The 13,585-nt window shown below is 36.3% G+C and overlaps 1 protein-coding gene across 10 annotated transcripts in view; it reads right to left on the bottom strand.

The window, feature by feature from the left end:
• The window catches only part of WRN (WRN RecQ like helicase), a 140,861-nt gene that overhangs the window by 36,395 nt on the left and 90,881 nt on the right, over positions 1-13,585 (bottom strand). For all 10 annotated transcript variants that reach the window (XM_037983618.2, XM_037983614.2, XM_007962111.3 and 7 more), the window contains 3 exons: positions 12,229-12,330; positions 11,852-11,944; positions 5,396-5,537 (listed from right to left, as the gene is read on the bottom strand). In XM_037983618.2, coding sequence (XP_037839546.2) covers positions 5,396-5,537; positions 11,852-11,944; positions 12,229-12,330 — 337 coding nt within the window. The remainder of the gene's footprint in view (positions 1-5,395; positions 5,538-11,851; positions 11,945-12,228; positions 12,331-13,585) is intronic.

Below are 13,585 nucleotides of genomic sequence, written 5' to 3'. Positions count from 1 at the left end.
TTCTATTTTATCATCTAATATGCATATATATTCATTTTTATCTCTTGAGGATACTATGAAGATTAAGTCCATAACCAGGACAAAGCCTGGCTCAGTAATATTAATCTGCTTTTTATTAGTTAACAGCTGATCCTTTAACTCAACCTGAATTTCTTAATCTAAGAGTAAAAAGCATGACTTGGTATCTAGTCGGGTTTCCTTCCCTGGAACACTTGGTAATGGTACTCTACATCTGCTAGGGGTTACCTCTGTAGTAGGAGATTCTATTCCTTGCAAACTAATAACACCAAAGGTATTAAGTTCCCTAACTAGAATCACTAGCTCTCTAAATACTAAAAATTACTCTTCTGGCTTTTCCTTTCCTAAGCATTAAAAACCCATATATTAGGATGAAACAATGAGGTTTTATCTGATCAGTAGGGATTAACTGTCCCTTCCCCTCATGATCAATAACTATGAAAACTGTGTACTATGTGAATAAATTTACATTGTCTTGTTTCCATGGCAATCACCATGAAAAGGATGATACACCTTTGCTTTAAAACATAGTATCTTTGTTTTAAAGGAATCATATTCCGTTTTCAACTAGGAATCCAAACTAAAACAAGTAACATTTTAAAAAATAATAATAATTAAAACATAATACAGTAAGAATTTTTAACAACAAATGCTTAATGATTTCTCACTCTGAACAAGGCCTCCTCTGTTAATTGCTTAAGTGTTGTAGTTAACTTAATTTTGTAGGTTGTCCACTGATAGAGTAAAAACTGCCTACGATGAGAAAGCTGCTATACAGAACACAGCTTAGGGATTTGGGCATTCATTCATTCATTCATTCATTCATTCGAGATAGGGTATTGCTCTGTCACCCAGGCTGGAGTGCAGTGGTGTAATCACGGCTCACTGCAGTCCTGAATTCCTAGATTCAATCAATCCTCCCACCTCAACCTCCCACAAGGAGGACGACATGCACACATCACCACTTGGCTTTTTAAATTTTTTTTGTAGAGACGGAGTCTCTCTATGTTGCCCAGGCTCATCTTGAACTCCTGGTCTCGAGCAATCCTCCCACCTCGGCTTCCCAAAGTGCTGAAATTACAGGTGTGAGCCACCATGTCCACTGGGCATAACAATACAAATTTAAAACTGCATGTTACAGCACAACAAATAGAAAAGACACTAGACTAGCAGGCAGGAAAGTCATTTGCTCATCCTGACTCTGGCACAAAGTAACAGTATGACCTAGGGCAGGTCATTCAGCTTTTACTTTAACTCTATCTCAACTACAGTAAAATCAGGCAATAGGGTTAAATAGTCTTTTTGCCAGTGTTAGCTCTAAGCAGGTATACTTCTGTGGGATGCCATCTCAAAAAGAGAAATTTTCAGGCCAGATGCAGTGACTAACGCCTATAATCCTAATACCTTGGGAAGCCAAGGTGGGCAGATCACTTGAGGCCAGGGTTTCAAGATCAGGCTGGGAAACATAGGAAGACCCTGTCTCTACAAAAAAGTTAGCTGGGCATGGTGGCACGCACCTGTAGTCCCACGTACTCGGGAGGCCAAGGAGGTAGGATCGCTTGAACTGGAAACTTTGAGGCTGCTGTGACCTATGATCACTCTACTCCACAGCCTGGGTGACATATCTCATTCTTTCCCTTTATAAACCAGGTGGAAAAATAAGGATCACTAAAACGGACATATCATGGAATGTGGAAATCTAATTGATCGGTGAGTGTTAGAATAAAGAGAACTGACTGGCCAGGGTACCTGACCCAACATATCAGTTTCTGGTAAAAGCGAAGTCTTTACACCAGTATCTGACAGAAAAAAAGAAGAAAAGGAGGAGAGGGGAAGGGAGGGGAGGGGAGGGGAGGGGAGGGGAGGGGAGGGGAGGGGAAGGGAGAAAAGAAAGAGAGAGGAGAGGAAAAGAAGACTTGCCACTTCTCCATATTAACCTCTTTAAAAGTCACAACTGCTTTCTGTACTGTGAATGCCACATTCTTCTCCACCCTTCTTCCCTCATTCTTCTCTGAATGAATGTCCAAATAGACAGTATCTCACCAAAATCTACCATATATTCCACAAAAACAGGAAGTTCTAGTGATACCATCACAAGTACTCTTCTAATTTCTCTAAACACCCTCTCTCTTCAGAACTTCAATAACATTTATATCTATTCACATGTCCCTTATCTGGTTCTCTGCTACATTACACTTATTTCTTCTTAAGTAACACCTTCCATACTAGACAAGGTGCCTCATCTAATTTAGCTTTGAATTCCCCCACAAAATGCAATACAGTGCCTTTTACAAAAATACATGTTTAATAACTAGTGGAAAAAATAGCCATAAACTCCAACTCAAGAAATTTTAAACTCAGCTTGGCACAGTGACTCTCAGTGCTTTGGGAGGCCAAGGGTAGGGGGATCACTTGAGCCCAGGAGTTTGAAACAGGCAGGGCAACAAGGGGAGACCCTATACCTACAAAAAAATTAAAAAATAAAAAAAACAGCTGGGTGTGGTGGCACCTGTGGTCCCAACTACTCTGGAGGCTGAGGTGGGAGGACTGCTTGAACCCAGGAGTTCAAGGCTGCAGCAAGCTATGATCACACCACTGCATTCCACCCTGGGCAACTCCTAAGTTTTTAAACTACAAAAAGTCCATAGCTACTGTTAAAAACACTTTAACTTTTTTGGGGGACAGGGAGGGCAGGGCGGGGGCACTTTTTCCCAGTCACTACAGGCCAAAGAAGCTCACAGTTGCAACTTTAGGGCTTCAGAAAGTCATTGTGAACTGTAATTCTATGTGCAAAATAAAACCAGAAGATAGTGATAATTATCTCTAGGAGTATATTTCATTCAGGTGAAATAGCTTGTCTAGAAAACAGGATGGATAATCCTCTCCTGTTAGATAGTTTGAAAATTACAAGAGTGATTAAAACTACCAATAGTTTCAACAAATGTCTATAGTCAAATCATGTATCATCAAAACTACCATCTAATTCTAGTGCCACGACAAGATTTGGCATTCTGCTAATGTGATCAGAAAAGAAGCTTCATTTAATCTCTCAGTTATGCAAATTAATGAGTGTGGTTTTATTTTCTAATCTATAAAATTAAGGTCATTGTATATCTTATCACATATTTATACAGAATGCTTAAAGATTTTCATATAGTAAGTTGTTTAGACAGCTAAAACAAAGTTCCTTAAGTAATACCTTTACTGTTTAATTTCTAACCAAACTTGCAGCTTAAAAACAAAATTTTAAACTCTATTCACAAACTCTTAGATAGGCTACATAACGGTTTATACTATTTAGAAAAAATCTTGTGTAAGAGAGAATTATACAACCGGGCGTGGTGGCTCATGCCTGTAATCCCAGCACTTAGGGAGGCTGAGGTGGGCAGATCACAAAGTCAGGAGATTGAGACCATCCTGGCTAACACAGTGAAACCCCATCTCTACTAAAAATACAAAAAATTAGCCGGGCATGGTGGTGGGTGCCTGTAGTCCCAGCTACTTGGGAGGCTGAGGCAGGAGAATGGCATGAACCCGGGAGGTGGGGCGTGCAGTGAGCCAAGATCGCACCACTGCACTCCAGCCTGGGTGACAAAGCAAGACTCTATCTCAAAAAAAAAAAAAAATCAAAAAATTTAAAAAAAGAGAGAGAGATAATTATATGCTGCTACTATATGTTACATATTTAATCTCTTTAAACTCCAATTATTCCCAGTTTAAAATGTTTATTTTACAGATCAAAATCACATACAAAGATATTAATTTTTCCTAAGTTGGTTAAAGGGAACATTTTACTAAATTCTCAAAGGAATTATAATGATAATTTTAAAAACAATATCCCAGGATACCAAGATCACTGAAATGGGGAGAAAAAAAAATTGCCTTATTTTCATTGCATTTAGTGTCTACAGATTTTCATTAAGTGGTACTTTTAGAAAAGTTTTACTTTTGTCTAGCAAGGGTACTATAATATTTCACAAAGGATAAACTTCTTAATTTGAGGACTCCCAGAAGAGACTGTCAGTATAAGTGGTCTGATTTGGTTTTTTAATAGGTGAAATCTGATCTCTCTTGTGGCCAGTTCAAGTTTGTCAAGGAGCCTACTTAGACTTATTTGTTGATACTGGATATGGCTGGATTATAGCAAATTAAAACAAAAATAATTTTTATAAATTATACATTCAACTGGGATACAAAGGTTTTGAAGGTGATAGAGACAGAATACATTTTCATAGATCTCAATTATATTTAAGCTGTCCCTTACAACTAAAATTCTTGTTATAAAACATACAGTTTCACTCACAGCACCTAAAATAGTTCCTTAGGCAACACTTCTACTATTAAATTTCTAATCCAACTTGTGATTTACAAACAAAATGTTAAACTCCATTTAGAATCTAAAAACATCAGTACATGAAAAATCAACAGAAGTTTTCAATATATTTCATTAAAAGTATTTCACAACTAATTTAATAAGTATGTTCCCTTTTAAAAATACAGACTCAGAAAGTATTTACACGAAGCATTCGAGTATTTCACAAATAAATGCTTACCTATTCTACATTAGAAATGAGAATTTTAATCTCTAAAGTATATTTTAATAAGTATGCATATTTGCAAAGTATCCTATCTCTCGCTCTTGATTTATTCAGCCAATATCAGTGCGTAATACTTAGCTTTGCTTTATATACTTCTAAATCAGGGGGAAAAATATCATATAAAGAAAAGGACTACAGAACAAGCTCTTGGACTGCAAGGGTCCTATCTTATTCACATTTGTACCTATGGTTGTTCAGGAGAATACTGGAACATCAATTACTCCAAAAAAAAGTAGCTGAATTTAACTGATTATTTATTCATTAGTAAAGGCAAAAACCACTATTTTCTTAAAACTTTAAATACTTCCAATAGGAAACAGAAGGAAAAATATGTCCCAAATATTGTTATTGAAATTAGACATTTACAAAATAATCCATATAACTAAACTTTTCCTTGAAGAATTTAGTAGTTTTCTGGACAAAAGGACAATTTTGTTTTACCTGTCCCTTGACACAATGAAAGTTAACTTTTCCTAATTATCCTAAGCAAGACGAGTCTAGGGATTCACACCGATGCAATGTGATAAACTAACACAATGCTTCTAGACTGAGCTGCAGAGCTGAACATAGACTTGGAACATGAAAACAGCAGAAGATGCCATACACACGGGTTTTATCCAAAGTAACAAATGTAGTGTTTAACAGGAACTTAGTAAGATTCTGTGAGTTCCTAGTAACCCATCTGAAGTCAAAGCTACAATCATAATACTGCAAACCTCTGAAGAAAGTGTAATATAAGTAAAAGAAGATCTATGAAGGGAATTCACAGGTATACTTACAGATCCTCGGAGAAATAAAATTGGAAGCCCAATTCCAAATTTCCCCCCTAAGATATCCACAGCAGACAAAAGCTGAAATGCTTGTGGACCAAAGTCCCAGGATGTATCCTCTGAGTCACCCATGGAATAGCAATGACCCAATCTAAATAAAAACAATAACATACGAAGAAAGCTTAGCCAAGGCATGTATCTTTAGAAATCAAAAGATTTAGCATAACAATTAGCCAAGAAAAAAATATCTCAAATGCGCCAACTGCTTCAGAAGCTACGAATAAAATTCATTATACCCGAGTATGTAAATATCAAAAATATGAACAATAAACTATTGTAGCATAACAGATATGTTATGTTGATGGTTCTCAATCCTAGTGCCCTAGAAGCAAGTTTCATGGGAGGTAACTCAGACCACAGAAAGGAATAATGTTAATAACAGTACAAGCAAGCACAGTTGCTGTATTTATAGCTAGAACAGCTGCACTTACTTGACCAATTATATAAATATTGGACTTTAGTGTTAAAGGTGTGTTGCAAAAAAAGATTTGTTGCAAACAAACAAACAAAAAGGCTTTCAGCTTAGAAAAAACACATCTCAGTTGCTGCCTCTTCTGCCACTCCTGGTGCTGTTCAGGGGCTCACTCATTCGGGGCAGACCTGGTACCTCTTTTGTGAAGCAGCAGCTGAGGAGACTGCCACACTCACCAGGGTCCACAAAAAGCCCAAGGAAAGAGTCAAGGCTGAGAACAAGGATACTGTTTATTTGAAGGTGGTAGAGCAGGATGGCACTGTGGTGCAGTTTGAGATGAAGAGCCGTGTACCACTTAGTAAACCAATGAAAGCCTATTGTGAGGGACAGGGTTTGTCAATGAGGCAGATCAGGTTTCAATTTGACAGGTAGCCAATCAACAAACCAGACACATCTGTACATTTGGAAGTGAGGCTTAAGATAAAACTGATGTGTTCCAGCAGCAGACATGGAGATGTCTACTAAAAGGGGGACGGGCTACTTTACTGCAGAACTCTGCTCTTCCAGACCAAGAATACAGTCTCAATTAGAAAGCTGTAATTTGGCCGGGCGTGGTAGCTCATGCCTGTAATCCCAGCATTTTGGGAAGTTGAGGTGGGTGGATCACCTGAGGTCAGGCGTTTGAGGCCAGCCTGGTCAACATGGTGAAACCCCATCTCTACTAAAAATACAAAAATTAGCCAGGCATGGTGGCATACACCTGTAATCCCAGCTACTCGGGAGGCTGAGGCAGGAGAATGGCTTAAACCTGACAGGTGGAGGTTGCAGGGAGCGAAGATCACACTACTACATTCTAGCCTGGGTGACAAGAGCAAAACTCCCTCTTAAAAAAAAAAAAAAAAAAAAAAAAAAAGGAAAAAAAAGAAAGTTGCAATTTGGTTCCACCACATCCTGACTACATAGAGTTTTCTCTATTCTTTCATTTCCCCCTTCCTCCTCCTCTTATTGCACATAAAGTATCTGGTGTATGTCCACAAGCATACATTGCTTTGCTTTTTTTCTTTTTAAACTAAATAGATAATAGTATGTTTAGATTGACTTCGAATAGGGATGGGGTGGGGAAAAGAAGCACTGGTTCTGTGAAAAGACTCCCTTTGTCCCCTAGTGGCCTGCTCATTCAGCTCTTACCTTTATACTCCAGGATGTTATTTTGCTGTCACGGTTTTAGCAAAAAACAATATAAAAATCTTTGCATACCTTGTTCAAAGATTTTAATTTAAATTTAATTTAATTTAAAACATTTTAATGTTTTTCATTAATCATTGTAAACCCAAGGACAATTTTACAACCATTTTTATGTAGCTGTTACGTGTGGGGCAATCTGTCTTTAAGTAGAAATAAATTACTCTAGTAATAATAACTCCAAGATAGTTTTCCCTTAGTCAAGTGTCTTGTTTAAATAAACTTCTTGTTTAAAATGAAAAAAAAAACACCCAAATCCTATGCTATAAATTGTTAAACGCTAATGACTGTAAAATATGACACGAATATTATAAACCTTTCATTTAGTAGATTTATAAGTTAAATTCCTGAGTCACTCTTTGGGTAGATCTGAAATTATCATAAATTCAAGTAAGAATTATTTAAGTAGGTTGAGAACAAAAGGACTCATTAAAGAAAATCTACTATAGAGTTCAACTACCTAATTCAATTGCTTTCCTTAGAGTAAGTATCTTTGAAATAGCAGTAAGAATGCATTCAATATCCAGATATAATAATGTTTGGGGAAAAAACTACGCTTAGGTTTATTCTCCTATTCTAATCTCTTTAGTGAGATGCTTAGCTGATAAATTTTCTTTTCAATTATGAGTATTTCAAGCTATCAAACTCCCACAAAGTACTGTTCATGCTGCCTCTTACCAGATTTGTTGTTGTTGTTGTTAAAATTTTGTAGAGATGGGGTCTCATTATATTGCCCGGACTGGTCTTGAACTCCTGGCCTCAACTGATCCTCTCTCCTCAGTCTCCCAAAGAGCTGGAATGACAGGTGTGAGCCACTGGGCCCCTTTACCAGTTTTTTTTTGTTTGTTTTTTGTTTTCCTTTTTTTTGAGACACAGTGTCGCTCCGTTTCCAGGCTGGAGTGCAGTGGCCCAATCACTCACTGCAACCTCCACCTCCCGGGTTCAAGCGATTCTCCTGCCTCAGCCTCCAGAGTAGCTGGGACTACAGGCGCCTGCCACCACGCCTGGCTAATTTTTTGCATTTTTAGTAGAGACGGGGTTTCACCGTGTTAGCCAGGATGGTCTCGATCTCCTGACCTCGTGATCCGCCCGCCTCGGCCTCCCAAAGTGCTGGGATTACAGGCGTGAGCCACTGCGCCCAGCCCAATACATAAGTTTTTAGAAAAATTCCATGTATGTTTAAGGAGGGAAGTCTTTCAGGCTTCTCAATCAGTGTGCTTACAAACAAGTGAGTTGTAAGTGTGCTGAAAGGTTAATCACTCCAGATCTTAGGGTTTTGGACAGAAACTGAACTCTGACAATTAGCTCAGTGTGTTACATACACATATCATTTGCTATGTGGGTCATGAAGTAAAAACACTGGAGACACACTGCTATAGTTGCTTGGTCTAGGGCTCTATATACTATGTATCCGATAAATCAAACTTGTTACTATGTTGGCCAAATTTTCTATAGTGTACTAATCTTTGGATTGTTTACCCTAACAATAACTAAAAATTATATCAAATTCTTCCACTTTGATGGTAGATTTATTGATTTCTCCACCTCTTCTGTCAGTTTTGTGCTTTATGTATTTGCTGGATTTTTAAGGTTGTTTTTTTTTTTAATAGAGATGGGGTCCTGCTATGTTGCCCAGGCTGTTCTCAAAGTCTTGGGTTCAAGCAATCCTCCTGCCTCGGCCTTCCAAAGTGCTGGGACTACAGGTGTGAGCCACCACACCCAGACAAGTTTTTTTTAATTATTATTCATTTATTTTTTTATGTGAGACAGACTCCTACTCTGATGCCCAGCCTGGAGCATAGTGGTGCCATCACAGCTCACTGCAACTGCAGTCTTCACTTTTCAGGCTCAAGCGATCTTCCCACCTCAGCCTCCAGAGTAGCTGGGACTAGAGGCACATGACATGACACTATGCCTAGCTAATTTTATTTTATTTTATCTTTTACTTTTGTAGAGACACAGTCTCACTTTTTTGCCCAGACTGGTCTCAAAAATCCTGGTCTCAAGTGATCCTCCCACCTCAGCCTCCCAAAGTACCGATACTACAAGTATGAGTCACTGCACCAGGCAAGTTACTGTTCGTTGGTTGTGTGTGTGTGTGTGTGTGTGTGTTTCAAAGGTGCATAGAACAATTCTGTCTTCTTAGTGAAGGAACTATTTGCCATTACACAGAGAACAACTCCATCCCTAATGATGCCTCTTTTGTCTTACAGTAATGCAGCTATTGAACTTATGCATGTAGCTAACCCAACTAGGTAAATAATTTGTTTTTATTCTATTTTTTCAATTAACATAGGCAAATTGGTTGTATGTATGTGTTAAGTTCTACAAATTTTAAGACATCCATAGATTCATCTAACTCCCATCACAATCAGGGCACGACAAATCTATCACTCCAAAATACCGCCTTGTACAATCCTTTGGAATCATACCTTCTCCCTCCCCCTAATCTCTGATAACCACTGATCTTTTCTTCATCCCTCTAGTATAGTTTTATGTCTCAAAGAGTATTATATAAATGGAATCGTGCTATAGAATTGGTATTATTTTGTCTTCTGAATGTTTGGTAGAATTTGTCATTGAAACTCTTTGGGCTAGGGAATTTTATTTTCAGAGATTTTTAACATAGAATTCAATCCCTGTAATGGTTGTAACGCTATGTAGGTTATCTAATTCAGTGTAAGTTTAATTAGCTTGAGATTATCAAAAAATTGATCCATTTCGTCTAGATTATTACAGTTATGTTCTGAGTTTTTCAGTGTTCCCTTATCATCCCTGGTAATACCTGGGGGGTCTGTAGTGAAATTCCCTCTTTCATTCCTGGTCTTGGTCTTCTGTGTCTCTTCTCTTTCTGTCAGTCTTGTTAGAAGTTCATATCATTTTTGTTGATCTTCACATAGAATGAGCTTTTGAGTTCTTTGATTTTTCTCTATTGTTTTTCCATTTTCTATTCATTGACAATGAATGCTGCATGCTGCTTGGTTTGTTTTTATTTTCATTTTTTTTTTTTGACATAGGGTCTCACTCTGTCACCCAGGCTGGAGAACAGTGGTATGACCATAGCTTTTCTATTCATTGACTTATGTTCTTTATTATTTCCTTCTGTTTGCTTCCTTTTAATTTATTTTGCTCTTATTTGCCTGTTGCTTAAGATGGAAGCTTAGGTATTGATTTAAGACCTTTCTTCTTTTATAATATAGGTATTTAATACTATAAATTTCCTTCTCAGTATTGCATTAGCTGCATCTCACACATTTTGTATTTTCATTTCATTCAGTTCAAAACATTTTCTGATTTGCCTTGAGACTTCCTTTTTGACTCATGCATTTATTTAGAAGTGTGTTATTTAATTTCTAAGGTTTAGAGACTTTTTTGTTATTTTTCTGTTAATTGCTTTCTAGTTTAATTCCATTCTAGTGAAAAAATATACAAATACAAGATTCTTAAATTTGTTAAGGTTTATGACTCTGAATATGATCCCTGTTCATGAATATTGCATCTGCACTTGAAAAGAATGTGTACTCTACTGTTGTTGGGTAGAATGTTCTATAAAAGTCAATGAGATCCAGCATGTTGATAGTCCTGTTCATTGCTTCTGTCTTCTTACTGATTTTTTGGTCTGTTAGTTTTATTGATTATTGAGAGATGTTGGAAGTCACCAAATTTAACTGTAGGTTTCTCTATTTCTCCTTTTGCTTCTGTCAGTCTTTTTGTTAAGTAGATATATATACACACACACACACAAATGTGTATATATATATATTTAGGATGATGTCCTCTTGGTCGTGATGATTAATATTATGCATGAACTTGGCTAGCCTATGATGCTCAGTTGTTTGGTCAAACACTAATCTAGATGTTGCTGTAAAATACTCTGTAGACGTGATTAGCATTCACAATCAGTTGACTTTAAGCATAGATTACTGTCAATGTGGGTGGGCCTCATCCACTCAGTGGCAGGAATAAAGGGTAAAAACTAGGTTTGCTAGAGAAGAAATTCTGCCTCAAGCCTGCAACATCACCTCTTGCCTGAGTTTCCAGTCTATTGACCTGCTCTACAAATATCAGACTTGTCAACCCCCACAATTTCATGAGCTAATTCTTCAAAATCAGTCCCCTCATCCCTCTCTCCCTACATTTGTTCTTCCTCTCCCCCGCATATATAGCATATATATGTGTGTGTGTGTGTGTGTGTGTATATATATGTATATATATGATATCAATGGTCCTGTTTCTCTGGTGAACCCTGACTGATACATTGGTGAAATGATTCTTTTACATCATATAGTATCCTTCTTTATCCTGATAATATTCTTTGCTCCAAAGTCTCCATTGTCTGATATTAAAGTAACAACTCCAGCTTCCTTTTGATTAATGTTTTCATGGAATGTAATGTTTCATTCTTTTTTAAACTTATCTATATAATTATAGTGGATTTCTTGTGGACAACATATAGAACAGGGTCATGTTTTTAAACCAATTCTTACAACGTATGCCTTTAAATAATATTTTAGATCATTTACATTTAATATAACTATTGATATGTTTCGATGTAGGCCTACCATTTTATTGCTTTATCTATTTTTGAAGCAAAGTACTTTAATATTGTTTGCTTTCTCTTATATCTAAATATATTCCTTGTTTTGTTTAAAAAACTGAAATACTTATCATTCAACAAAAATTCAATTAAATATGAAAAGGAAGAGAAACAAAGACTTTTAGAATGTCCATCTATAATAAGAAATCTTTACCTGGATCTGCAATTATCACAGCATTTTTCAGTTCCCGTAATTCCCAAGGAGGCTTTTTGTACTTGTTTGTCCTCAAAATGAGACAAGATGATTCTACCCAAGACAAAATTTTAAATTAAAAAAAAGAACAGAAACATATATGTTAAGTTCATTCCTGAAAATAATGAGGTAAAATCATCATTAATTGATTCACTTGGGACCTCATTATTTGACTTCAGTTTATTCAGACACAAAGAAGTTAGCCTTAAAAATTCAGCACATATATAACAGCAACAAAATATTTTTTCAAAATATGGATAATTATTTAGCCAAATTGTTTTCTTAAAAGAGCATCATCCATAAATCCATGTTATTGGCATAAAATAAATAATACATACTGTCTCCTACATCTGCTAGAATGAAGATATTTTTCCATCTTTGCCATCATCTTTAATTTATATAATCGAAACTTCTCATTACGTATCTCAGTAAGGAGGTGCCTGTTGATTAAAAACATCACAGGAATATGTAAAACTGTATTGGCAACTTTCTTACTTTTTATTTACTTATTTATTACTATTTATTTTTCACTACCTACAAAACCCACACCCTATCAAGATAAAAAACATTTCTAGCATCTCAGAAAGTTCTGTTATATTCCTTTCCAGTCAATGCCCCCAACAAGAGGTAAACATTTTTCTGATTTTATAAAAATTATTTTTGAAAAAATTCTTCCTGTGTCCAAGTATCAATTCTTTAGCTGCTTTGAAAAAGTATCATAAACTCTAAGGTTTTTCATTTCAATTTACATGTCACACACTTTTTGGATTCAAACAAGGCTTCTACAATTTATTAATTTTTACCTTTTCCCAGTAAAAAAGTAATTCTTTATTTTAATTTATTTTGTATGAGAAACTAAAAGCATTGATGTAAGGAATACTGAAAGAAGCTGAAATTTGACCTTTATATCTATCAGCTCTTCAGGACTCCTTGCCCTCCAAAACTGTCTCTTAGTATTATGGGTTATTACGGGACACCAGTAAAGTATTAGAATTAAGTTCCTTTCTCAATCAATTAAAACTGATTTGTTTGCCATATCAAATTTATTCAAAATTGTTAAATAATATTAAAGAGGTGTTTGTGTTTTTTAAAGTCAATGCTGCCATAATTCATCATGACTGTTAATTTCTAGTCTTCTGTGAAGACAGCCCATGAATATCAAATATCAGATGACGACAATCTCCCAAACAGCTTTGCATATCTTTGCAGGAAAAAATAAAAGTCCATGTTAACTAGGTTTCAGATATTTCAAAAGAAAGCAATGATTTACTTGTCATATCTAAGGGACAGTGTTAGTAAAATCCTCATCAAAATAAACTTCACTCACTAATAATTTGACTATTCAACCTTCTGACTGATTAAATACCTCTGTATAATTCTCAAGGAGTTCTGGAAAGTCTGAAGACATAAATGATCCGTTATTCAAAAACATTCTTGTCATCTGAAACCACCAGCCACCATGCCCTTCCATGTAATTATCCCCAAAGTCTCTTCCAACTGTTGACTCTAGCTCCTAGGTTAACCATATACAGTTCCTCCTTATTCACAAGGGATACATTCCAAGACCTCCAGTGGATGTCTGAAGCCGCAGAATAGTACCAAATCCTGTATGTATTATGTTTTTTCCTATATGTATATACCTATGAAAAAGTTTAATTTATAAATTAGGCACAGTACTCTTGTGCTTTGGGGCCA

This window comes from Chlorocebus sabaeus, chromosome 8 (genome assembly GCF_047675955.1).
Source record: "Chlorocebus sabaeus isolate Y175 chromosome 8, mChlSab1.0.hap1, whole genome shotgun sequence".
Taxonomy (NCBI): domain Eukaryota; kingdom Metazoa; phylum Chordata; class Mammalia; order Primates; family Cercopithecidae; genus Chlorocebus; species Chlorocebus sabaeus.
This window is presented reverse-complemented; position numbering and strand designations above follow the sequence as displayed.